The 25,350-nt window shown below is 43.4% G+C and overlaps 1 protein-coding gene across 2 annotated transcripts in view; it reads right to left on the bottom strand.

Moving 5' to 3' along the window:
• Positions 1 to 25,350, bottom strand: part of Armh3 (armadillo like helical domain containing 3) — a 169,785-nt gene that overhangs the window by 119,915 nt on the left and 24,520 nt on the right. For both annotated transcript variants that reach the window (XM_005063514.4, XM_040743729.1), the window contains 10 exons: positions 22,256 to 22,363; positions 18,563 to 18,655; positions 17,783 to 17,857; positions 17,578 to 17,664; positions 12,235 to 12,291; positions 10,736 to 10,779; positions 9,393 to 9,453; positions 7,692 to 7,738; positions 6,751 to 6,826; positions 4,247 to 4,340 (listed from right to left, as the gene is read on the bottom strand). In XM_005063514.4, the coding sequence (XP_005063571.1) occupies positions 4,247 to 4,340; positions 6,751 to 6,826; positions 7,692 to 7,738; positions 9,393 to 9,453; positions 10,736 to 10,779; positions 12,235 to 12,291; positions 17,578 to 17,664; positions 17,783 to 17,857; positions 18,563 to 18,655; positions 22,256 to 22,363 (742 nt within the window). The remainder of the gene's footprint in view (positions 1 to 4,246; positions 4,341 to 6,750; positions 6,827 to 7,691; positions 7,739 to 9,392; positions 9,454 to 10,735; positions 10,780 to 12,234; positions 12,292 to 17,577; positions 17,665 to 17,782; positions 17,858 to 18,562; positions 18,656 to 22,255; positions 22,364 to 25,350) is intronic.

Genomic DNA, 25,350 nt, shown 5'->3' with positions numbered 1-25,350 from the left:
ATACTCACACACACACTCACACACTCACACAATACTCCACACACTCACACACATACTCCACACACTTACTCACACACACACTCACACACATACTCACATACACACACACTCATACACATACTCACACACTCACACAATACTCCACACACTCACACACATACTCCACACACTTACACACACACACTCACACACATACTCACATACACACACACTCACACACATACTCACACACTCACACAATACTCCACACACTCACACACATACTCCACACACTTACTCACACACATACTACACACAGTCACACACATACTCACACACACTCGCACACATACTCACACACTCACACACATACTCACACACACTCACACAATACTCCATACACATACTCACCCACTCACACACACATACACAGTCACACACTTACACTCTCAGACTCACACATACTCACACACATATGCACATACATTCTCTCTCTCTCACACACACACACATACATACACACACACACACACGCATGCACGCGCGCGCGCACTCACACACTGTTGCAGAATCATGGAGATCCTGTGGCTGTGGTTCCACAGGACTAGTCCCTTCAGGTCATAGATAAAGTAGATGTTAGGGTCAGCCCCTACACACACACACACACACACACACACACACACACACACACACACACACACAGGCATGAGCTCGCACACAGGTGCACACACATAAGCACGCACGCCCATCCGCCCTCCCTCCCTAGACAAGGTTTCTCTGTGTAGACCTGTCTGTCCTGGAACTTGCTCTGTAGAAGAGGGCTGGCCTTGAACTCAGAGAACCGCCTGCCTCTGCCTCTCAAGTGCTGGGATTAAGGTGTGTGCCACCACATTTTAATATGGTGCTATGCATTTGGATTTTAAGGCAGTATAAGCAGCAGAGAAGTATGGCAAGGAGCTGTCATTGACATTCATTCAGATCTATGACACCAAATTGAATCTGTTTAGAATTAAAAGCCAAATTTCCGCATATCCGAATGAGAAGCTTAGTGAGGGTTGTCTGCTTGCCTGGTTATTGAGGTTACTGCATAAACCAATGGAAACACACACTTTCTCTTTGAGGATGGAGTCTGCTTAATTACCATGGATATCAAAGCCACATACCTGTGTGGTGTGTGTGTGTGTGTGTGTGTGTGAGAGAGAGAGAGAGAGAGAGAGAGAGAGAGAGAGAGAGAGAGAGAGAGAGAGGGAGGGAGGGAGGGAGGGAGGGAGGGAGGGAGGGAGGGAGGGAGGGAGAGAGAGAGAGAGAGAGAGAGAGAGGGAGAGAGAGGGAGAGAGAGGGAGAGAGAGAGAGAGAGAGAGAGAGAGAGAGAGAGAGAGAGAGAGAGAGAGAGAGAGAGAGAGAGAGAGAGAGAGAGAGAGAGAGAGAGAGAGAGAGAGAGAGAGAGAGAGAGAGAGGGAGAGAGAGAGAGAGAGAGAGAGAGAGAGAGAGAGAGAGAGAGAGAGAGAGAGAGAGAGAGAGAGAGAGAGAGAGAGAGAGAGAGAGAGAGAGAGAGAGAGAGAGAGAGAGATTCAGTGAGGGTCCAGTATGGATTGTGTAGCAGAAGCCTAAGACCTTGAACTAGGCCAACAACTCATTGCAATGAACATCTGCAAGTAAAGCTCTTTGGGCAAAAGGGTAGACTGTCTGACACCACAGCTCCCAATACCACTGCAATGATCAAGTATGTGATGGAGAGGCAGGCAAGAGAGAGGACCAAAGTGGGTTTTTGTTTTACATTTTGGTGGTGGTGGGCTACATAGTGGAGGACAGACATGGAAGAACTTGGAAATGAGTGCACTTGGGGTGCATGATGTGAAGTTCCTAAAGAATCAACAAAAAATTATGCTCAATTAAAAAAATGTCTGGGTTGAACGGGGCAGTGATGGTGCAAACTCTTTTTTTGTTTGTTTGTTTGTTTGTTCTTTTTTGAGACAGGGTTTCTCTGTATTGTTTTGGAGGCTGTCTTGGAACTCTCTCTGTAGACCAGGCTGGCCTTGAACTCAGAGATCCACCTGCCTCTGCCTCCCGCTATTGGCACAGACTCTTAATCGCAGCACTCAGGAGGCAGAAGTAGATGATCTCTGAGTTCAAGGTCAGGCAGAGTTCACAGAGGAACAAAAACCATACAAAGCAAAAGGTGAGTAGGTGAGTGAAGTGAAAAAGAGCCTGACAACTATATACACAGCACCAGCTGAGACAAGGGTACTTCACATGTAAACCAGACACATAAAGGACCAGCTGATTTCTTCACACTTCAAAAACCATTATTAGCTGGGCATGGTGGCGCATGCCTTTAATCCCAGCACTCAGGAAGCAGAGGCAGATGGATCTCTGTCAATATGAGGCCAGCCTGGTCTACAAAGCAAGTTCCAGGACAGCCAGCGCTACCCAGAAAAACCCTGTGTCAAAACAAAACTAACAAAAAAACTATTATTATTATTATTGTTACTGTTATTGGCAGAAGCTCATGTGCCATGACATGCGTAGAACAGTCAGAGGTCATCTCTCTTTCCACCTTATATTGATAACTAAAGTATCCAATTCAGGTTGTCAGGCTTGTCCAGCAAGGACTTTTACTCACTGAACCATCTTGACAGTCGCAAAGCCGGATATTTCTTATACCCATTTACACAAAATGAGCTCAACAACTGAAGCATAACACTAAATATAAATGTACAATTTTTTTCAATTGTTTCAGACAGGGTCTCATAAAGCCCAGGTTGGTCTCAAACTCACTGTCTCAAACTGTAGCCAAGGATGGCCTTGAATTTCTCGGATTCTCCTTCTTCCATCTCTCTCACAGACATGTGATGAAAAGCCAGACTTTTGTAAGGTACAGGCAATCAAATCCAGAACCCTGTAAATGCCTCTCAAGCACTCCACGAGTACTTGAAGGGGTATACTGTTTCTTGGTTCTGTGTATTTTGGGGTTTATTTGTTTGTTTGCTTGCTTTTCGAGAAAGGATCTCTCTGTGTAGCCTTGGCTGTCCTGAAACTCTCTACAGACCAGGCAGGCCTTGAACTCAGAGAGATCCACCTGCCTCTGCCTCCTGAGAGCTAGAATTAGAGGTGTGCTACTACCACAACCCTAGCTAGTAATTTTTTTTTGAGACGTTTCATGCAGCCAAACTGGCCTTGAACAGATTCTCCCTCCAACTCCCTCCAGCTGTGATTACAAGCATACACTACCACACATGGCTTTAAATAAATTGCTTTTTTTCTTTTAAGATTCATTTTTATAGTTTTTAATTATGTGAATGGGTGTGCCTGTGCCTGGAGGGCTGGAGAGTTAGGTTCTCTGCTAAGTACAAGCAGATGAGAGTTGCCTGATGTGGGTGCTGGGAACCGAACTCAAGCCTCTGCAATGGAAGTGTGTGCTCTCAGTCACTAAGCCACTCTCCAGCCCCACACGTTGTTTCTTACACGAAGAAACACCCCACTCACCTGTCTTTGCAAACTTATCTCTGGAACTTGAGAAAGTCTAAAGGATAGCATCATATACTATCTTTTCTCTTCTTGTAAGATGATCTGCTGTGTCCTGGGCCGGTCTCAGATCCCTGTGCTCCAGCGGGTCTTGAGCACCTCAGACCCCAGATGCTGGGAAAGCTGGGCACGTGACACAGTCCCCAGCTCTGACTAATGTCTTCCCTTTCTCTTCTTCCGTTTCTCTTTCTCTCCTTGCCCTTGCTCTGTCTTGGTGACTAAACCTAGGGCTCATGCATGCTGGACAACGACTCTACCACTAAGTTATATCCTCATCCCGTCGTAAATGTTGATACAGGGCTCAATAAGTTGACCGGCTTGGCCTTGAACTCATGATACAGACCAAGCAGGCCTTGAATTTGTAATCCTTGTAGCTGCGATTACAGATGTGTACCAACACTAATTACCCACTTAAACAAATTAAAAGAATTACTAGTTAAAAGAATTGACAAATGTATTCTTTGCTCAATACAGCTATGCTTAACACTGAAAGATCCAGAGTTGGTGGTGGCACACGCCTTTAATCCCAGCAACTGGGAGGAAGGGGCAGACAGATCTCAGTGAGTTTGAGGCCAGCCTGATCTACAGAACAGGACAGCCAGGACTACACAGAGAAACCCTAGTTCTAAAAAACGAGAGGAGAAAGGGGAAAGATGGGAGAGAGGGTAAGAGAGGAGAGAGGGAGTGGGGGAGAGACCTAAAATCATACTAGTGAAGAACACAATAAAAGTGGTGGTCTCACCATCAGAAGAGGGTGGAGTGGTCCCAAGTGGTGTGACTGGGGTTGTTGGAGTAGGACTGACAGGGGTTGTCACCAACCCCATTTCTGGATGGCTCTGAAAGAGGAACAGATGGGTAAGAAAACAGAAAATCATGCTTGCTGGATCACAGTGAGACTAGCAGCTCATTGAGGACCTGCATTTAGTGCCCCTGAATGCTTGTTTACCACTGAAGCCTGCCAAGTTCTAACAAGAAGTACTGTGGGTTAATTTTCATTTTGAGATTTGGGTTCCATTACAGAAGCTTTTCTGTGGAACCACATTAAAAATAAATACATTATTCAGATGTATGAACTATTTTCATGACCACAGAATTGACAAATAGACACAGATAAACCAAGGGGATGCTAGGAACCATAAAAAGAGCTATGGTGATGGCAGCCTTACAGTTAAAAAAAAGAAAAGGGCGTGCGGGCTAGCAAGACGGCTTAGAGGGTAAAGTACTTGTCGCCAAGCAAGACGGCTTAGAGGGTAAGGTACTTGTCGCCAAGCAAGACGGCTTAGAGGGTAAGGTACTTGTCCCCAAGCAAGACGGCTTAGAGGGTAAGGTACTTGTCGCCAAGCTGAGGACCCACATGGTAGAAAGATAGAACCAACTCCCCAAAGTTATCCTCTGACGTCTACACTAATGCCTCCCCAACACACACACACACAATGTAAGGAAAACACATGCAAGAGTATGGTAGAATGTGAAGGCAGAAGTGACCGTGTCCTCAGTTTTCCTTAGCCATTGCCACATCAACTGGGAAGCTCAGGAGCAGCTCTCTTTAGGGTCCCTTTCCCTTTTCTTCCTTTTTAAGAAAGTTACAACTTTATGTGTGCTGGTGTTTTGCATGTATGTCTGTGTGAGGGTGTCAGATCTTGGAGCTAGAGACAATAGTGGCGCCAAGAGAGCCATTTTCCACCTGTTCCCTTTTCAACAACTTGGCCCGTCTTTCATCTCTTCTTCTACGGAGTCAGTTATGGAATTTGACGGACAGACAAGAATCTTGGTAAGAATAGTAGATAAACTTATCTTATGAAAACTAGTAAGAGTCCAAAACACACCCCAAAATAGCATATTGTTTTCAAAACATAAACTTACTTTTTAGTTAAAATTCTACTAGTGGATTCCTTTAGAAGAAACAAAAGAAACATACTCATGCATGGTCACATATGCTTTTAATCTCAGAATTCAGGAAGCAGAGACAGGTAGATCTCTTGAGTTCAAGGACAGCCTGTCAGGCATACACAGTGAGATCCTGTATCACTTTTAAAAAAGAAACTTACATACACCTTTTAAACAGTGTGCCATTAAGATAAAATAGGCTACTGTCCTAGCTTGTTTTAGTCCCTTCCTGTGTCAACTACCCCTTGGCTTCAATGTGTGTACACTATTTTGTGTCAACAGCTACCACATCCTGGTTACAATGTGTTTTTTTACTTTTGCTCTCTGTTAAGATAATGGCATAAGTGATTTAGCCTATTGTATCTACAGTTGTAATTAAATGCCATGAAGTTTAGAAAGAAGACAAGTCTAACAAAAAAAAAAAAAACATAAACTCCACAGAGTAAATAATACCAGCAGACTCTAATAGGCAAAATGTAGTAATTTCAACTCTTTTTCTATTTTTCATAGTTTTTCTGTGTTATTTTTTATTTTAAATTTTATGTTCATTAGTGTTTTATCTGCATTGTATGTCTGTGTGAAGGGATCAGATTCCCAGAACTGGAGTTACAGACAGCTGTGAGCTACCATGTGGTGCTGGGAATTGAACCCCGGTGCTGGAAGAGCAGCCGGTGCTCCTAAGTCTCAGCCATCTCTCCAGCCCCATCTCAACTCTGTCGAATGGTAACAGACTCAGTAAACTAGTCCAGTCATTAATCTTGCATGCCATTAGACCTACTTCAGTGCAGGCACCAGCTAAACACATTCATTTGAGGGCAGAACAAAGCATAGGCAACTGATGCAACGCCGTTACAACCACTGATTGATGCAGAACAGAGTTTAAATAGGCACAGGCAAATGAACTTTTTTTAAGACAAGGTTTCTCTTTATAACACTCTTAGCTCTTCTGGAACTAGCTCTGTAGACCAGACTGGCCTTAAACTCAGAGATCCACCTAACTGCCTCTGCCTCCCAAGTGCTGGGATCAAAGGCGTGCGCCACCACTGTCAGCTCAGATGAACTTTTTAATGGAATAAATCTGTATGAAATTTAAGGTGAAGTCTGAGAATATAGCTCAGGGAAAGCATTTGCCTAATATGTACAAGGTCCTGGATTTGATCCCACAACATCATAAAAACTAAAGATAAATAAATAAAATTTGAGGGAGAAAGGGATTGGGGAGGGGCTGGCCTGGAACTCGATATATAGCTCAGGCTGTACTTGAACTCATAGAGATCCACCTACTTCTCTCCCCAGTGCTAGTATTAAAGGTGCAGGCCACCACACCCAGCCAGGATTGGGACTTTTAAGATAACCAACCTGAGCTAATACTGTGATGAAGTTTCGATTTAAATGGACAGCTTCATAAAGTGCCAGAAGAATGGCCTCATTGGTCCTAAAGAAAAGAGAACAAATAAGAGAGTAGAAAAATGTGAGACATTATAGCCATCAAGAGCTCCTCATCGGCCATGTCTTTAATCCCAGCACTCGGGAGGCAGAGGCAGGTGGATCTCTGTGAGTTCGAGGCTGGGCTGGACCGACAGCCTCAAAAACAATACAGAGAAACCCTGTCTTGAAAAACAAAAAAACAAAAAAGAGCTCCTTGTCCTCCACCCCTATATTTTTACCCTTTGGATATGCAAAAGACACAGGGTAAGAACCTGAAGCCCCAGGCCCAGTTCTTCCGGCCCCTACCCAGCTAAAACTGTGAGGCTATACCCAGCCCTCAGTCATTTCATTCCAGAAACAAAGCTAGTGACGGTGACCTAACACTCAGGAGGCAGAGGTAATAGGATTGCTACAAGTTTGAGGGCAGCCAGTATCTATACAGAGTTTCAAGGCAGCTAGGACTACACATAGCAAGGTCATGTCTCAGGTCCTTACTTTTGCTTTCTTTAACTCAGGGTCTCATGCTGTCCAGATTGGCCTTAGCTCACTATGTAGCAAGGGATGATGGTAAATTTCTGATCCTCCCATCTCCACCTCAGGAGCGCTAGAATAACAGGCATATGCCAAGCATGACCAGTTTATTTAATGGTGATGATCAAGCAAGGACTTCATGCAGGCTAAGCAAGCATTCTATCAATCCCAGCCTCTAAAATAGAGATCTCCAAGAATCCATTGTTGCTTAAAACCAAAGAAACACTTCAGAAATCATTTTTAAAAAGTTTTAAATCTGTAAATGGCTGACAGGAGGTTACATTTTCTGCTCTCCACTCTCACACTCGGCAAGAGAGCCCAAACAAAGTGCAAGTACTTACTGTACTGAGATTTTCTCAGGGGCATCTGCTATGAACATGCTGCCCACCTGTGGAAGGAAGGGGGAATCACACATTTTACACAGGAGGCCAGGAGAGCGGGCGGCTCTGTGCCTAACTGAGAATTTAATCAGTGAAAAACTGATGTAGTAGCAAAAAGCAAGGAACTCTGGGTCATCAGTGACACAAAACCCAGACCACTTTGAAAACTTACCAACAATAAATTAGATAATGAGATTCCTACTAAATCATCTAGCCTTTCAAAGTGTTAAGTTTAGTAACGTCATCAAGGTAGATGTCAACCTAAATGCTCCAATCACTGCATGCCTCCTAGCAGGCGGCATTTGCAGTCAGAAACTGACTCACCCACAACTTCAAACTTGTCTTGATTCCTCACAGCTATAATCCAAAACTCACAAGTCCAAGGTGAGTCTGGGCTACACAGGCAGTGGGGGCCAACCTGAGCTACAGTGTCAGACCTGTCTCAAAGGAATACAATTTTAAACTTCAGAGAAAGTAGCTAGAGCTGTCTATGGAAACCTGGTCTCCTTTCGGATCACAGGGTCTTAGTTTACATCCTGTCAAGGAAAGCAAATAAATAACAGACACACACTGCCTTTAATGTTTATGATATCAGAAGTCAGATGTGGTGGTGTACGCCTCCTTGAGAAGCAGAGAGAGGGTCAGGAGAGCTCAAGGTCACCCTCAGCTATATAACAAGTTAATGCCATCCCGGGTTTCATGAGACCCTACCTTAAAAAGAAATGAAGATGCCTGAGAACAATATAATCTAATTCATGTAAACAAGTATCAATATAAAATTCACGATTCCATAGCCTCTGAGACATTTGTATGATTTATGCCTCAGAGTTAAAGCATTTATAAGATTCTTTTGAAATCAGGCTCAGGCCGGGCGTTGGTGGCGCACGCCTTTAATCCCAGCACTTGGGAGGCAGAGGCAGGTGGATCTCTGTGAGTTCAAGGCCAGCCTGGTCTACAAGAGCTAGTTCCAGGACAGCCTCCAAAGCCACAGAGAAACCCTGTCTCGAAAAACCAAAAAAAAAAAAAAAAGAAAGAAACCAGATTTCTTTATATAACCCAGGCTAGCCTCAAATTCATAGTTTTCCTGCCTCAGCCTTCCCAATTATAGGATTAATCTGCTACTAAACCCAGTTGTACTTTTTTTTTTTTTTTTTTGGTTTTTTTTCGAGACAGGGTTTCTCTGTATTGTTTTGGAGACTGTCCTGGAACTTGCTCGGTAGACCAGGCTGGCCTCGAACTCACAGAGACCCGCCTGCCTCTGCCTCCCAAGTGCTGGGATTAAAGGCGTGCGGCACCAATGCCCGGCCCAGTTGTACTTTTTATTTACTAATTAGTCAGGAAAAAAAAAAATCAGTCCCAGAAAAATCAAAGTTCCCATCTTCCCTATTTAACCTAGTTTTTAAAATTTGATAAAAATGCTTGGTTCCAACCAGGTCTGGTGGCCCACAATATAGCCAGAATTTGGAAGGATAAGGCAGAAGGACTGTCATGAGACTCCAAATGAAGGAAATACAGTTCTAAATAAAATCGAATCTTCTCTGAATACCCACTCTTCTCCTCACACCATTACCTCAAAGATATCTGAACTGAGCCCAAATTTGCCCACCCCTGAAGGTTTCCTGTACTTCTCAACAGGAAGGAAAAAACACAAGTAGAACTTACCATATTTGTTAAGGCAGAGAAAAAACCACTCTGGTGTTCTTCTTCCTTGTCTTTATACTGCCTAAAAAGATAACTAAATTAAACTTCAGGATTTTTTAACAAGTATATATTCAACCCTGACATTCTAGGTAATCAGGGCAGAGTAGTCTCAGAATGTCTGACTCTAAAGCATGATGACGCTCTAGCCACGGCCCCCGCAAGCTGAGATGCACCCATCTGCTCGTGAGGGAGTGCGTACCAGAAAGCCTGGCTACTTTGGGAGAGACTTAGAAAGCAAGCTGCAGAAGTGTGAAATTCCTCTAGCATATGGCTGATCTAGTTATTTCCCAAACAGATGATTACTTGAAAAGTGTGGCAGTGAAAATTCTTTCAGGCTGTGACAGTGAAAACCTTGTTTGTTTGAAGAAGGAAGAAAGTTGAAGAGCTAAAACATTTGTGGAGATGGGACATACCGGCTGGCCCTTAGTAGGATTACAGATACTTTCGGGTTCTACTCATGGAATGCCAAATCCTTCCCTACCCATGGGATGAAGAAAAACAAGCAAGCATCGACTTAAGAGAGCCTGAGACTAAACAAGGACTCTGGGAAGTTGAAATCATTAATGAAAAAGAAACATCTGGCTCATGAGTGTAATTCAGTAACAGAGGTTGTTCTTAGCCTGAAGGCAGAGGCACGTGATCTCCACGTTTGAGGCCAGCCTGGTCTACAGAGCAAGTTTCAGGACAGGACAGCCAAGGCTACACAGAGGAAACCTGTCTAGAAAAAAAAAGAAGAATTTTAAAGTGGTATTTCAGAAGCTTTCTCACATGGAGTTCTTTTTTTTTTTTTTTTTTTTTTTTGGTTTTTCGAGACAGGGTTTCTCTGTGGCTTTGGAGGCTGTCCTGGAACTCGCTCGGTAGTCCAGGCTGGTCTCGAACTTACAGAGATCCGCCTGCCTCTGCCTCCCGAGTGCTGGGATTAAAGGCATGCGCCACCAACGCCCGGCCAGCTTTCTCACATGGAAAATGGTATTTCCATGACACACTGGGTAAAGGGAAAACATGCTTTGTAACTATGAAGCTAGTGAAATGCTCTATAACAAAACACCAAAGGCTGAAAAGGAATGTGCCTCATTGTTTGAACTAAAGGTGGACACTAACTTGATGGCCGCCCTGCCCTGGCGATAGAAAACAAAGCCCCTCGGACACCATCAAGCTGAGCATGTACATCTCTTCCAGTCAGATCTCTACCTGTGCTTTTGGGATAGGTTAGGAATTTTCACCTAAGAATTCTAACAAGCCTCTTCCCTACTCACCCAGTCAAGAGGAAATTAGTTTTCTCCCCTGTGGAAAAGCAGACTCACCTGTTGTACTCAGATAAAGCCTGAGTGATCACAAGCCCCATACCCTGGAAGAGAAAACACAGCACAGCTGAAATAAGCAAGGAGCCTTCCGGTATTGGTGGCATTGCTATAGCTCAGCCAGGGACTTTAAACCCAAGAAGTTCTGCCAGAAAGCTGGTGTCAAGGACAGAAATTCTAAGAACAATTTTTGTTTGTTTTGTCAAAGTAGTGAAAATTCTAAACTAAGGACAGAGAAAAGCAACCCTCTTAGAAAAGATTGTTATCTAATTATTTTGCTTAATATTCCCAAAGATCATTTAAAATTGAGTAACAAGAGGCAAAACAGACCAGTTCACTGGGATCATTTTCACTTCTGAAGAGACGACTATGCGAAAGATGCATATAAAAAGACTCATATAATCCCGAACAGCCACAACAAGAGTGACAGTGAGTCTCAGATTAAATGAAGATGAATATAAGCAAGCCACTCTCAGGCTGCAAGAAAACAGGAAAGGGCTGGTGAGAGGGTGCAGTAGGTAGAGACTATTGCTCTGAGGGCCTGAGTTCAATCCCCAGGGCTCATAGAGTGAAAGAAGAGCCGTGACTCCTGCAAAACACACACACACACACACACACACAGTAAAATGTAATAAATTGCCGGGCGGTGGTGGCGCACACCTTTAATCCCAGCACTCGGGAGGCAGAGGCAGGCGGATCTCTGTGAGTTCGAGGCCAGGCTGGACCGACAGCCTCCAAAACAATACAGAGAAACCCTGTCTCGTAAAACAAAACAAAACAAAACAAAACAAAAAAAAAGTAATAAAATTTTGGTGGTGGGTTTTTTTTTGTTGTTGTTGTTTTGGGTTTTGTTTGTTTGTTTTTTGGAGACAGGGCCTCACCACAAAACTAGCCTTGGATGTCCTGGAACTCATTATGTAGACCAGGCTGGCTTTGAACTCACAGAGATTCACCTGCCTTTGCCTACCAAGTGCTGGTATTAAAGTCATGTGGCCAGCATAATTTTATTAAAAATTAAAGAAAACAGGAAGGGAAAGGAAAAAAGCATAGAATAAATATTAAAATAACTTAGGTAGAGTTTGAATGTAATTGGCCTCCATAAGCCTATAGGGAGTGGTACTATTAGGAGGTGTGCCTTTGGAGTAGGCGTGACCTTTTTGGAGGAAGTGTGTCACTGTGGGCTCTGAGGTCTCCCTTGCTCAAGTTTCACTCAGTGTGACCACTGTTCAGCAGTTTCTATCTTTTTAATGTCCACTGAAAATAAGGCCACTGCAGCCAGGCGGTGGTGGCGCACGCCTTTAATCCCAGCACTCGGGAGGCAGAGGCAGGCGGATCTCTGTGAGTTCGAGGCAGGGCTGGACCGACAGCCTCCAAAACAATACAGAGTAACCCTGTCTCATAAAACCAAAAAAAAAAAAAAAAGAAAAAAAGAAAGAAAAAGAAAATAAGGCCACTGCAAGCAAGTAAGACAATATCAAAAAGTCCAGAACTCAGATACTCACATTCAGTGTAGCCTCGTCATCCACAATAGACAGCTTCACAATATAAGGATTCACAGACTATTAAACAAGAGAAGAATGAAGGTAAGTATGACCAAGTTAAGAAAGCCTGGTAGCTAATTAAAGTAGTAACAAAAGTGCATCTGCAAGCCCTCTTTCCACCATCATGCTCCCGATACCCAAACCCAAAGCATCTTGCCTGCTAACAGTTCCCATTTCAGGGAATCTCTCACCTCAGGGGGCATCTGTCAAGTGCACATGTATCTGTGTGCACATACACACAAATGTCAGTTCTGTTCTACCTACATTTTCCTCTGGGTTGAATTAGCTCATATCTATGTTCATCTGCCTCTCCTATTTTTCCTTTTTCTAAAAAGTGAACACTCTGAAAAACTCATTTGTTCTGTCCTATGAGTCCATAGGGATAGCTGTCTTTTGGGAGAAATAAAACCTTCGCTCCCTTAAGACATATATTTGTTCATTGCTAACTTACACTCTCATCCCAAAGGCTCCGTAACCATTTCAAAACTACATGCAAGGACTGATTCGCCCACCCGTAAAACAAAGCCACCTCAGGGGTGGGAGGTGGCAGCTGCTTAACAGCCAGAGAGGCCATTTATGGAGATCTGATAACCAAATAACACTGCAGGGGGTACTGCAGAAAAGGATGTTATTACCCAAGCAACAATCTGGTCAGGACACTGGGATTTAATGATTGTCCCATCGCTTACAACACAGGAAGATTACTTGAGTTTTTCCAGACCTAGTCTCAGCTGGGCACATATTTAAACTCATTAAAGATATGACTACTTCTTAAAAGTGGGATGAGAGCCAATGACCTGCTCACCTTAAAAACATCCCACCCACAGGCTGTGAGGAAAGTTCTCCTGAGGACCAAGCACCAATTCCAACCCAAGGAGAGACAGTAACAAAAGTGCTCAGGCTGGCAATTTTTACAGCTACCAAGAAAACTCATTACTAAGAAACCTGAAACCAAAACTGAAAAGCTAATCCCCACACAGACCTCATTTAATCAAGTTTCAAAGCACATCTTTCACATCAACTGGGGACAGAAAAACAAAGTTTTATTATGTTTTACATTTTTACAATACAAACTGTCAAGATCCGATGCAAGGAGATTCTTGGAAAGGAAAATCAGCAGCTGGCCGACCTAGAGATGTTACCATGTTGACAGCAACTTTAGAAAAAGCAAAGCACTTTTTTTTTTTGAAACAGGGCCTCACTATGTAGCCCTGGCTGTCATCCTAGAATTTGCCCTGTAAACCAAGTTAGAACTTAAATCCGCCTGCCTCTGCCTCCCGAGTACTAGGATTAAAAGGATGCACTACCACTGCCCGGATCTTTACTTATTTCTTATATCTGACTAGTCTCTGATATCTTTAACCCTTTCTAGAAAGATTTACAACTTGTCTTACTGGTCATGGGATTAACTCCTGTAGTAGCTAAAATATTCCCCCCAGCATACCTTCTCCTACTGGTTTGCATAAAATTTCACTGGCTTTTAATTTAGCTATGTTCATTTGGAATTCCTCATACCCTTGTCAAAAGCCTTCCTGTTCCACTCTAATTGGGCTTCTTTAATGGCATCTAGTGAGTGACTTATATCCAGGGCTGTAAAATTCAGAGAAAGCATGCCCACCAGCTTGCCCTCGCTGGGTGTATTCATTCTTCTGGGGTTTCTGACACAACAAAGATGCGTACCTCACTCTAGAAATACAATTTTCTCCAGCTACTGGCTGTGTCCCATTTTTCAGGCTGACACTTCAGAGCCCTACTGGGCTGATCCACGGTTCACTTTGCACTTAGAGAAGCCAAGCCACTGCCTCAAAACAGCTATATCCACCAGAAGGCTGTGAAATACTCATTAGTGACGATAGCACACTCCTGTCACACAGAACTCAACTTCTTCTGCTTTCCTCTGCATTTTTCCTCGGCTATTTTTCTTGCTGGTGTAATAAGGCCCCATAGGCTTTTACACATGACAGAGATCACGATGTCTCCCACAGCAGAACCTCCAGATTGCCAGTAGAAACAGGTATTGATGACAAATTACATGTTTATCTACATTCCAAGACAATAAAAGTGACCAGCTCTTGGGATTTCTAGCACATCAACATTATTCCACACGCTCCAGTCTCTCCTAAGTGTCCCTTCTAACGGCCTCTCCTCATGACAATAAGCTACCCATCCCTTCAGTGTTTCTGAATGAATTCACTCAGTGGTGCAGGCATGATGGCACATGTCTGCAGTCACAGGACCTGGGAGGCTTGGGCAGGAGATCCCTGAAAGCTAGACACCAGCTTAGACCACACAGCAAGTACAAGGACAACCAGCTAGGCCCGTGGGAGGGAGGCAGGGAGGGAGGGAAGAACCCTCAGAGTCAAAATCTCAGAAAACTACTTTTAAAAGTCCTGTCATCACAGCTCACATCCCATGGCAAAACACCGATGCACATAAAATAAAAATTAATTAAAAAAAGAAATGTTTAAACGTAAAAAAAAAAAAGTCCTGTCATCAGCCAGCACACTTTTCAGCTGACCGGCTAAGAAGAGACCATATTTCTCAGAGCCCCCACTTATTAGTGAGGAAGCACCCGACTTCAGAGAGCTGGTTAGTGTCAAGGACCCCTTTCCAGCTGCCTCCTACTCCTCAGGGCGATCCCTCAGAAGGATCCTGGCCTCCCTCAGCAACCTCCCTCCATCTCCATGCAGTCTGCCTTGAGAGGAATAAGGCAAATACACCAATCTCTGAGTTCTGGTTTTCATTTCAAAAACGGAAACCAAGAGCCTCACTGGGTATGGTGCCACACTGGATATGGTGGGAGACTGAGGCATGGCTCACCACCAATTTGGGGCCAGCCTGAGCTATAGCATGAAACTCTGTATTGAAAGGAGGGAGGAAAGGAGGGAGGGAGAGGTGTGCTGGTGGTGGGGGACCACAGTGACTCACTAGGAAGGTGAAAGTAGGAAGGGTAGTTCAAACCCAGCTTGGACTGTATGAGATCCTGTCTTCAAACTAACATTACAGCCAGGTGAGATAGTGTGCACTGTAGTTCAAGCAGTGAGTAGACCTTGAAGTAGGATTGCCAAAACTCTGAGGTCAGCACAAAGGGTGTGGGAGGGTAGCCTACAGTATTGTTAAAGATAAAGCAATATCTTCAACTAAAATCTTCATTAAAGCCCGGCGACAGTGGCAGTGATGGTACAAGCCTTTAGAGGCAGAGGCAAGCGGATATCTGTGAGTTCAAGGCCAGCCTGGTCTACAGAGTGAGTTCCAGGACAGGTTCCAAAGCTACAGAGAGACCCTATCTTGAAAAACCAAAAAAGAAAAAAAATTAAAATCAGAGTTCAGTCCAGTAGTGGTGGCCCGCACCTTTAATTACAGCATTCAGGAGGCAGAAGCAGGGGGATCTCTGTGAGTGTGAGGCTAGCCTGATCTACAAAACAAGTTCCAGGACAGCCAGAGCTACATAGAGGAAACCCTGTCTCGAGGAAAAAAAAAGTCAGAGAGCTCTTAGACCAGCAGAGATACTTACACATAGACCGCTTAATGAATAAGACATATAAAACAAGTCTTGTCAGAAATAGTCAGAGGCCTGCACATCATAGAACTGAGTCAGGGATGTGGAGGGAAGATTTACAGAGGCACGAGGATCACTCATGACTCCCAGACCAGCCTGCTATACATACTGAATTCTAGGCTAGTCAGGGCTACATAGCAGCCTATTAAAAAAAATATATATGTTGGAATTAGAGAAATGGCTTAGTGATGAAAAGCACTTGCTGTTCTTGCAGAAGACCCTGGTTAAGCTCTCAGCATCCATGTCATACCAGATAACACAACTACAACTACAGGTAACCCCAGTTCCAGGGGAACCCAATGCCCTCCTCTGGCCTCTAAGCATAACTGCATGCATGTAGTACACATACATGCACTCAGTCACACACACATACAAGTAAAATAATCTTCCAAAGCAGATGCAGTAGGCCTGTGATTTCTTTTTCTTTTATTTTTTATTAAAGTTCTTTTTTTCCTTTTTTTAAGATTTATTTGTTTATTATGTATACAAGTTTCTGCCTGCATGCATGCCTGCACGATAGAAGAGGGCACCAGATCTCATTATAGATGGCTGTAAGCCACCATGTGGGTGCTAGGAATTGAACTCAGGACCTCTGGAAGAACAACCTGTGCTTTTAACCTCTGAGCCATCTCTCCAGCCCCAGGTCTGTGATTACTAACGCTGGTTTATTTCCTACATGGAAATTCATTTTGTTTTGCTGGGGGTTGGTTGGTTGGTTGGTTGGTTGGTTGGTTTGTTTGTTTTGAGACTTTGTACCCCAAACTAGCCCAGAATTCACCATGTAGCACAAGCTGTCCTTGAATTTGTGGCAGGACTCCTGTCTCAGTATGCAAGGTGCTGAGATTACAGCCTTACCCAGCTTCCGTTGAGGACCTTTTAAAAAAACAAACAGTCCCTCTCCCACAAATTCTGATTCAGTGCGATACAACCAGAGTTAATACAAACCCTTGTTTTATTATTATTTTTTAAAAGTTCCTGCCAGGTTTTGATGGTGCACACCTCTAATCCCAGTACTAGGGAGGCAGAGGCAGGCAGATCTCTGTGAATTCAAGGCCAGCCTGGACTACAGAGCAATCAGGGCTAACTGAAAAGAACTTTTCTGGGGAAAAAACAAGTTCCTAGAGGGTTGAGCACAGTGGCCAATACTTTAATTCTAGCACTCAGGAGAGACAAGCAGGTCTTTGTGAGTTACAGGCTGGCCAAGGATATGTGGTAAAACTGTCTCAAAAAAAAAGTGAACACAACAAAACTTCCTCGGTAAAAACCAGACAAGGTAGTAAATGCCTATAATGCCAACACTCAGGAGGTCAAAGAATGGATGAGTAGTCAAGGTTGTCCTTAGCTACAAAGTGAATGAGGCCAGCCTAAGCTACTAGAGACCCATCTGGGGAAAAAATAGGTGGGGGGAAGGAAATGGCTCAGTGGTTAAGAACACTGGTTGCTCTTCCAGATGGTGTGGGTTCGATTCCAGCACCACCATGGTGGCTCACAATCATCTGTAACTCCAGTTCAAGGGGCTCTGATGTCCTCTTCTGACCTCCATGGATACCAGGAACATGCATGGTGCACAGACATACATGCAGGCAAAATAGCCATACTCATAAAATAAAACTTCTTTTAAGGGAAGAAAAAGAAAGAATACAGCTTACCAAGAGTGTGTCTTCTATATATTCAACAGTTTAAGATGGCTGCTGTGCCCAGCAAGATGATGATGTAAAAACAACTGTACACTAGGAGCCGCCTACCTCATATTTTCTGTAGTTCACCAGCAAAGCCAAGAGGACAACAGCATCATAGCCATGCTCTCTACGACTTGGAGGATGGGACAGTATCTGTAACAAGATACAGAGTGTATAATAATAACTAAGGCTAAGCCCTGATCCCAGGGACGACTAAAATCTGAAGAGCTTGTCTATCTACAAGAGAAAGGTCATCAGGAAGTTGACCTACCTGTAAAATTGCTTCAAATATACTGTTGATCATTACATATTCCAGGATAGTGTTCTGACTGATGTTGTCTGTAACCTAAATGCAATGAAAAGCTTTTAAAAGTCTGAGCCAATGCACCTGACATCTCATGTGTGTATCTCTTCTTTTTTTCCATGTGTATCTCTTACCCTAGCATCTACGTGGAAAAAAAGTTAAAGCAACGAGCAAACAAAAACTATCCCAAGAATGTGAATCCCAAGAACCATTTTCAGGTGAGACCCAATGAAAAGGAAAAATCAGACAATCCAAGAGTTCTCCTAGAATAGTCCTTCTAACATGGTATACATCAACTGGGAAGATGACTCAGCAGGTTAGGGCCCTTGCCACTAAGCCTAATGATCTGAGTTCCATCCTGGGGCCCACATGGTGGAAGGAGAGAACTCCTGAAAGTTGTCTTTTGACCAATATGACTTTATGTATGGGGAAGGGGACACACCCACACATGCGCGCGCACACACACACACACACACACACTTTTTAAAATGTTTAAGCAAAATAAAAAAATCAAGTGGCAAATATCATATAGCCTGTAGGCTAAAAATGCCAGCAGCTGCTCAGAGGTTAATTTCCAAAAAGCACAACTCCACACAACTAACTTCCTCCTATACATTAAGACAAAAGGGAATGAATGATATAATACCCCAGTAAAGAATTGCTCTTTCACCTTTGGGAGGAAGTATTCCACTAGCCGTGACTCTGATGTAATGAATACCCGTAACAAACACATAGGTGGTCACTTACAGTCACTAAGCAAAGAAGAAGTTTCAGACATAAACTCTTCAGACTTTCAGAACCTTCTGCGCACAGTAATGAATCCAAACTCTCCATCAAGTTCTGGGAAAGAGAACCATAAACATTAAAGCACACCAAGCAACATTTACACCCCATCTTTACCCAGTGTTGTGTTATGATACACAGGAATAAAGTGAATAACTGTCAATCAACAGTATCATTTCCCTAGTCCACGATCAAAGAAAAAGACTTCAAAGTCTGCTACTTGGGGGAAAATGTTTTAAACAACTGCAGAGAATAATAGGGTATTCATTTCTGTACTACATGAATGTTTGAAGCTTTATACATATGTAACCATGAGATTAGAACAATGAAGTAGTTTAGGAAAGGGAAACATAATGGTTTAGTAATTATACATGATTTCATTACTTGTTAAAGAAAGTGCATCATGCAGGCACACTAAACCAGTAACAGAAACAGTATCAGTTCACTCCTGGGCATAAATAGCCATATAAGCAATCAAACAAAACTGGCTTGGTTCATCTACAATTGACAGTACGATTGGAATTTGATGCTTGCACTAAAAAAAGAAAAGAAAAAGCTTTTAGACATAAACTAATAAAAGGTAAAACCTTCATACTATGATAGAGAGAAGAAGAAAAAATATTCTACATTAAATAAGGGGAAAAGTTGGGTGGTGGTAGCACACACCTTTAATCCCAGCTCTCGGGAGGCAGAGGCAGGCAGATCTCTGTGAGTTCAAGACCACCCTGGTCTATAAGAGCTAGTTCCAGGACAGCCTCCAAAGCCACAGAGAAACCCTATCTCAAATAATAATAATAATAATAATAATAATAATGGGGAAAATTTAAGGTTATAGAAATGGCTCAGTAGTTAAGAGCACTTGTTCTTACAGAAAAATCTGGATTTTTGATTCCCAGAAACCACACAGTAGTTCAAAGCCAGCTATAACTCAGTTCCAGGGGATGCAATGAGATCTTCTGGACACTGAGGGCACCAGGTTATGTATGTACATGATGTACACATGCATGAAGACAAAAGACAACAAAACAACTCACACACATAAAACAAATAAATAAATCCCTAAAAAAAAGAGTAGAATTAAGGATTCAGCATGTTGGATTTTCAAAATGAAGATTCAAAATAAAATGTTTCAGCCGGGTATGGCTTTACTTCCAGCACCGGGAGGCAGAAGCAGAGAGATCTCTGTGAGTTTGAGGCCACTCTAACACACATATTGAGTCAGTGATTTCTATGACAGCCAGGACTACAAAACAGAAAGACCCTGCCTCAAAAATAAAACAATATGCTTCAGTTAAATTAAGCAATGTGATCATCTACCCTTTCAAAGCAAGACCTTGAAGCTTGCACATGTTTTTAGATTAAAGAGAAAGACAAAAGAAAGTAATTTCAAGTCTTCTAACCTCCATACTATGCCATGGTACTCATGTGCGCACACACATAAATAAAATGTTATAAAGTTTTTTTGATAAGGGGCTGGAGAGATGGCTCAGAGATTAAGAGCACTGGCTGCTCTTCCAGAGGTCCTGAGTTCAATTCCCAGCAACCACATGATGGCTCATAACCATCTGGTGCCCTCTTCTGGTCTGGAGGGACACATGAAGACAGAACACTGTGTAAATAACTTAAATCTTTTTTTAAAAGTTGTTTTGATATTAATAACAAAGCTCCTGACATCAACCCCTGACCTACACACACATACACACATACACAGAAGAGCTTAGCACAGTGTTACATGCCTGTAATCCCAGCACTAGGAAGGAAAAGACAGGAAGATTTTGGGGCCTGTGGACCAGCTAGTCTAGAGCTCCAAGATGCAGTGAAAAAACTTGTCTCAAAAAAATAAGGTGGAACACGATAGAAGACACTCAATGTCGACCTTTGCTCTCCTCATGTACCTTCATACAAACATATACACAGTACTCTCTCTCTCTCTCTCTCTCACACAGACACACACACACACACACACACACATTTTTTTTTTGAGGAGGAAAGGGACACCAGCTAGACCTTAGAATAATCAAAGCTACATGGGGAGGGCTGGGAGTGTAGCTCACTGACAGAGTGCTTGCCTAGCTTTCATGAGGCTGTGGGTTCAATCCCAAATGTAAACCAGGCATATGTCTATAATTCTAGCACTCAGAAGCATCATATTTTTTCTTTTGGGAGACAATTAAAACTGGTTTTTAAACTAAAAGTGATGATATTTGTTAAATTTAAGGATCAACTATACAATATGTGAATTATGAAAGTGTTATTATAAAAAGATAGTGTCTTAGTGCTAAAGCCCTGTCTATCATGAACCATGCACAAAACCATAGGTTTGATCTGCACAAGGCGGGAGGGGAGCAAGAGGAAAAGGAGAAGCAGAAGGAAAAACTTAGTTTCAAATGCCGGATATAAAATCCGAAGGCCTTGGGGCTGGAGAGATGATGGCTCAGCAGCTAACAGCACTGGCTGCTCTTGCACAGGGCCCAGGCTGGCTTCCAGGCACTCACATGATGGTTCACAGCCATCCAGAACTCCAGAGCTAGGAAATCTGACACCCTCCTCTGACTCCCAAGGCCATCAAGCATACACACATGCAGGTAAAACACTTACACATAACATAACATGAATAAACCTAAGTTTTAAAAAAAGTTCAAAGGGCAGCAGTGGACAAAAGCACTTGTCTAACAACCCAAGTTCAATCCCCAAGACCCACATGGCAGAAGAAGAGAATCAACTCCTGAAAGTGTCCTCTGACCTCCACACACCCACTAATCCACACATACAAGTGTGTCAGTAAATATGGAAGCATAATTTTTAAATTTAATTCAAGCCAAGCATGGTAGTATGTGCCAATAGTCCCCAGCCTACTCAAAAAATTACAAAGAGTTTTTTAAAAAGTCTATGCAAGAGCTGGAGAGATGGCTCTGAGGCTACAAGCACTGGCTGCTCTTCCAGAGGACGCAGGTTCAATTCCCAGCACCTACATGGCAGCTCACAACTGTTTGACTCCAGTTCCAGGACATCCCTCTCACACACAGGCAGGAGAGACACCAATGCACACAAAATAAGTCTTAAATAAATAATTTTTTAAAAAGTTCTACCCACCAGGACAACACAGAGAAACCCTGTCTCAAACACACACACACACACACACACACACACACACACACACAATCCTATGCTGTGTAATTAAGTATGCAGCCAGCCTCAGCTACGCAAGACCCTGTGTCAAAGCGGAAGCAAGCAAGGGTTCTTGGTAGCAGAGCATTCGCCTTCCCTGTACAGCAGCGCGGTTTCATTGCTACCACCACAAAATACTGACCCTGTAACTTTTCATATCTTATCCAAGTTCATACATGTCATAAAAACCTGGGTGGCAGTAATGCACACCTTTCAACTCAGCACTCAGGAGGCAGAGGCAGGCGGATTTCTGTGAGTTGGAGGCCAGCCTGGTCTATAGAGCAAGTTCCAGGACTGCCAGGGTTGGCTGATGCACAGAGAATTCCTGTCTCGAAAAACAAAAACAAAATCAAAAACAAAAACAAAAACAAAAAGCAAAAACCCAAGAGAGAATGTGAATCCAAATGTTCTAGCATGCCCGTGGGCAGCGGCATTACAAGCAGCGGTCAGGAACAGCTCTTCAGAGCACACGCACATCCCATGCCTCACCTTCATGCATAGCTCCGCTTTGTCAAAACCCATTAGCATGTTGATGATATCGAATCCAGATGTAGATTTATTCTTCTGGTGGACTCCTCGAATTAGTGCACACAAGGTCTGCAAAGATGAGAAAAAACAATTCTTTCTAGAGAGGAAGTCTCGAAACTAGGAATACACTAAATTTGTAGCTTCCTCCTTTAACTTCAGAACTATGTCTTGACAAGGCTAACCTTCAATTTGTTACTCTGAGTTCGAAAAGAGCTTAAATGTAAACATGGACAGTCCAGAAATTAAGAAACAGACGCACACCTGCAATGCCAGCACTGGGGGATGGAGGCACAAGAATCATAAGTTTAGGATCAGGGCCAGAGAGCTAGCTCAGCAGGTGAAGGTGCCTGACACAAGAACTGACTCTGCCAGGTGTTCTAACTCCACAGGTGCCTGAGACATGAGCATAAACACCTGCACACCAGCAAACCCACACACACACCCGTGTATGCACTTGAGCACGCACACACACACACACACACACACACACACACGCGCGCGCGCGCTCTCTCTCCCCTCTCTCCCTCCCTCCCTCCCTCCCTCCCTCCCTCCCTCCCTCCCTCCCTCCCTCCCTCCCTCCCTCCCTCCCTCTCTCTCTCTCTCTCTCTCTCTCTCTCTCGCCCTGCCAGCCTCCAGCCTAGCTAAAACATGGTGAGCTCTAGGTTCAGCAACTCTGTAAGGAAGACAGTAATAAAGACAGACATATCACTTCCTCCTATAGAGAAAAAAAACAGTGAGGAGCTAGAGAGATAGCTCAGATGGCAAGTGCTTGCCCTGCAAGATGGCGACCCAAGTTTGACCCCTGGAACCACACAGAGGTGGGAGCAAAAAAGCAACTCCACACGGTTGTCTTCTAATCTCTAGGAGCACTGTGGCATATGCACTCCCCCCCACATCATACATAGTACATACTTTTTTTTTATTTTTATTTTGCTTTTGTTTGTTTTGAGACAGGATCTCACCACAAAGCCTTGACTGGCCTAGAACTTCCTCTATAAATCAGGCTTACCTTAAACTCACAGAAATCCACCTGCCTCTACCTCCCGAGTGCTAGGATTAAAGGTGTACACCATCACAGAAAAGCACGGCCTGGAGAGATTGTTCAACCGTTAAAGGCTAGACTCACAACCAAAAATATAAGAAAAGCACTTAAATTAGACTGCAGAGATAGCCTAGTGGTTAGGAATACTTGTTGCTGTTCCAGAGCACCCTGGTTTGATTCCTGGCACCCATGCTGGGTGACTCACAATCACGATAATTTCAGGAGCAGATAACTGTGTTCATGCAACACAGACACATAACTAAAAATAATAGTAATAAATGTTTACTTATTTTTCATTCATTTTATGTGTACAGGTATTTTACCTGCATGTATGTCTGTACACCATATGCATGCCACATATCCACAGAGGGCAGGAGAGAGCACTGATTGGATCCCCCCAAGATTGGAGTTATAGATGGTTCTGAACTGCCATATGAGTGAGTGCTGGGAACCTAGGTCCTCTGGAAGGGCAGCCAGAGCTCTTTTATTATATATATAACTTATTTATTTTTACTTTATGTGCATTGGTGTTTTGCTTGAGTGTATATCTATGTGAGGGTGTCAGATCACCTGGAACTAGAGTTACAGACAGTGGTGAGCTGCCATGTGGGTGCTGAGAACTGAACCTGGGTCCTCTGAAATAGCAGCCAGTGCTCTTAACTGCTGAGCCATCTCTGTATCCCATAATAAATTTTTTTTTATTATAAATAGGGGCTGGAGAGACGGCTCAGCAGTTAAGAGCACTGCCTGTTCTTCCAGAGTTCCTGAGTTCAATTCCCAGCAACTACATGGTGGCTCACAACCATCTGTATTGAGATCTGGTGCCCTCTTCTGGCCTGCAGTTATACATGCAGGCAGAACACTGTACACATAATAAATAAATAAATCTTTTTAAAAAATGAAAAATTATAAATAAAACAGGGAGCTGGAGAGATGGCTCACTGGTTAAGAGCATTGGCTGTTCTTCCAGAGGTCCTGAGTTCAATTCCCAGCAACCACATGGTGGCTCACAACCATCTGTAATGAGACCTGGTGTCCTGGTGCAGGCAGAACACCTTATACATAATAAATAATTTTTTCAAAAAGATGTGTTACTAAGGGGGATGTCCTTCTGTGTCAGGGGCCTACAGTCATCAGCCAGATATGGCTGCCTCATGTACTCATAAGAAAAGACGTGACTCAACCCTCATAGAGATTATGTGACTCTGGACCACCCTGCTACCTCTGCTAAATTCCAGAAACAGGCCTGCAACTTAATTAGCAGTTACAAGCTCAACAGAAAGCCCCCAATTCCGCCAGGAGTTAGGCGAGATAGGAAAGATTGAGCTAGAGAAAGTAAGAACCTATGGTCAGGTTACCTAGCAACACAGGAGGTTCTACCCCCTGACCTTTTGCCCTGGGAATTAGGTTTCTAGGCAGCACAGAAGGTTACTCCTCCCACTGACCTTTGCTCCACCAGGCTCACTTCCCCTCCTCCCTTCCCCTATATAAATCCCTTTGAGATGAAATAAAGTTGTCGCCTTGATCAGACTCCTGTCTTGGCGCCCATTTTTCCCTTAGGTGCCCTCCAGCCCCCACGTTGAATGTCCCGCAGGTCGAGGCACTCCTGTATACATGTTTCTCTTATTGGTTGATGAATAAAACACTGTTTGGCCAATAAGATAGGAAGAGAGGCAAGATAAGGAAACAAGGAGAATTCTGGGAAAGATAGGCAGAGGAAGACTGCAAAAGCAGTCACCATGAAAGGACCAGGAAGAAAAAACACACCAGGCATTCTATGGTAAGATAAGACTACATGGAAATATACAGATTAATAGAAATGAGTTAATAATTAAGACAGAGATAGTCAATAAGAAGCCCTAGTCATCAGCCAACACTTTAATAATTAACATAGCATCCCATGTGTTTACTTGGGGCTCAAGGGTGGCAGGACCAGGTGGGACAAGAAAACCTACAGCAACGTGTTACATTTTAAAAAAATAAGTAGCCGGGCATTGGGGACGCATGCCTTTAA

The sequence above is a fragment of the Mesocricetus auratus genome, unplaced genomic scaffold (assembly GCF_017639785.1).
Source record: "Mesocricetus auratus isolate SY011 unplaced genomic scaffold, BCM_Maur_2.0 Super-Scaffold_4256, whole genome shotgun sequence".
NCBI classification, from domain to species: domain Eukaryota; kingdom Metazoa; phylum Chordata; class Mammalia; order Rodentia; family Cricetidae; genus Mesocricetus; species Mesocricetus auratus.
The sequence above is the reverse complement of the archived record's forward strand: the minus strand, read 5'-3'. Positions and strand labels throughout refer to the sequence as shown.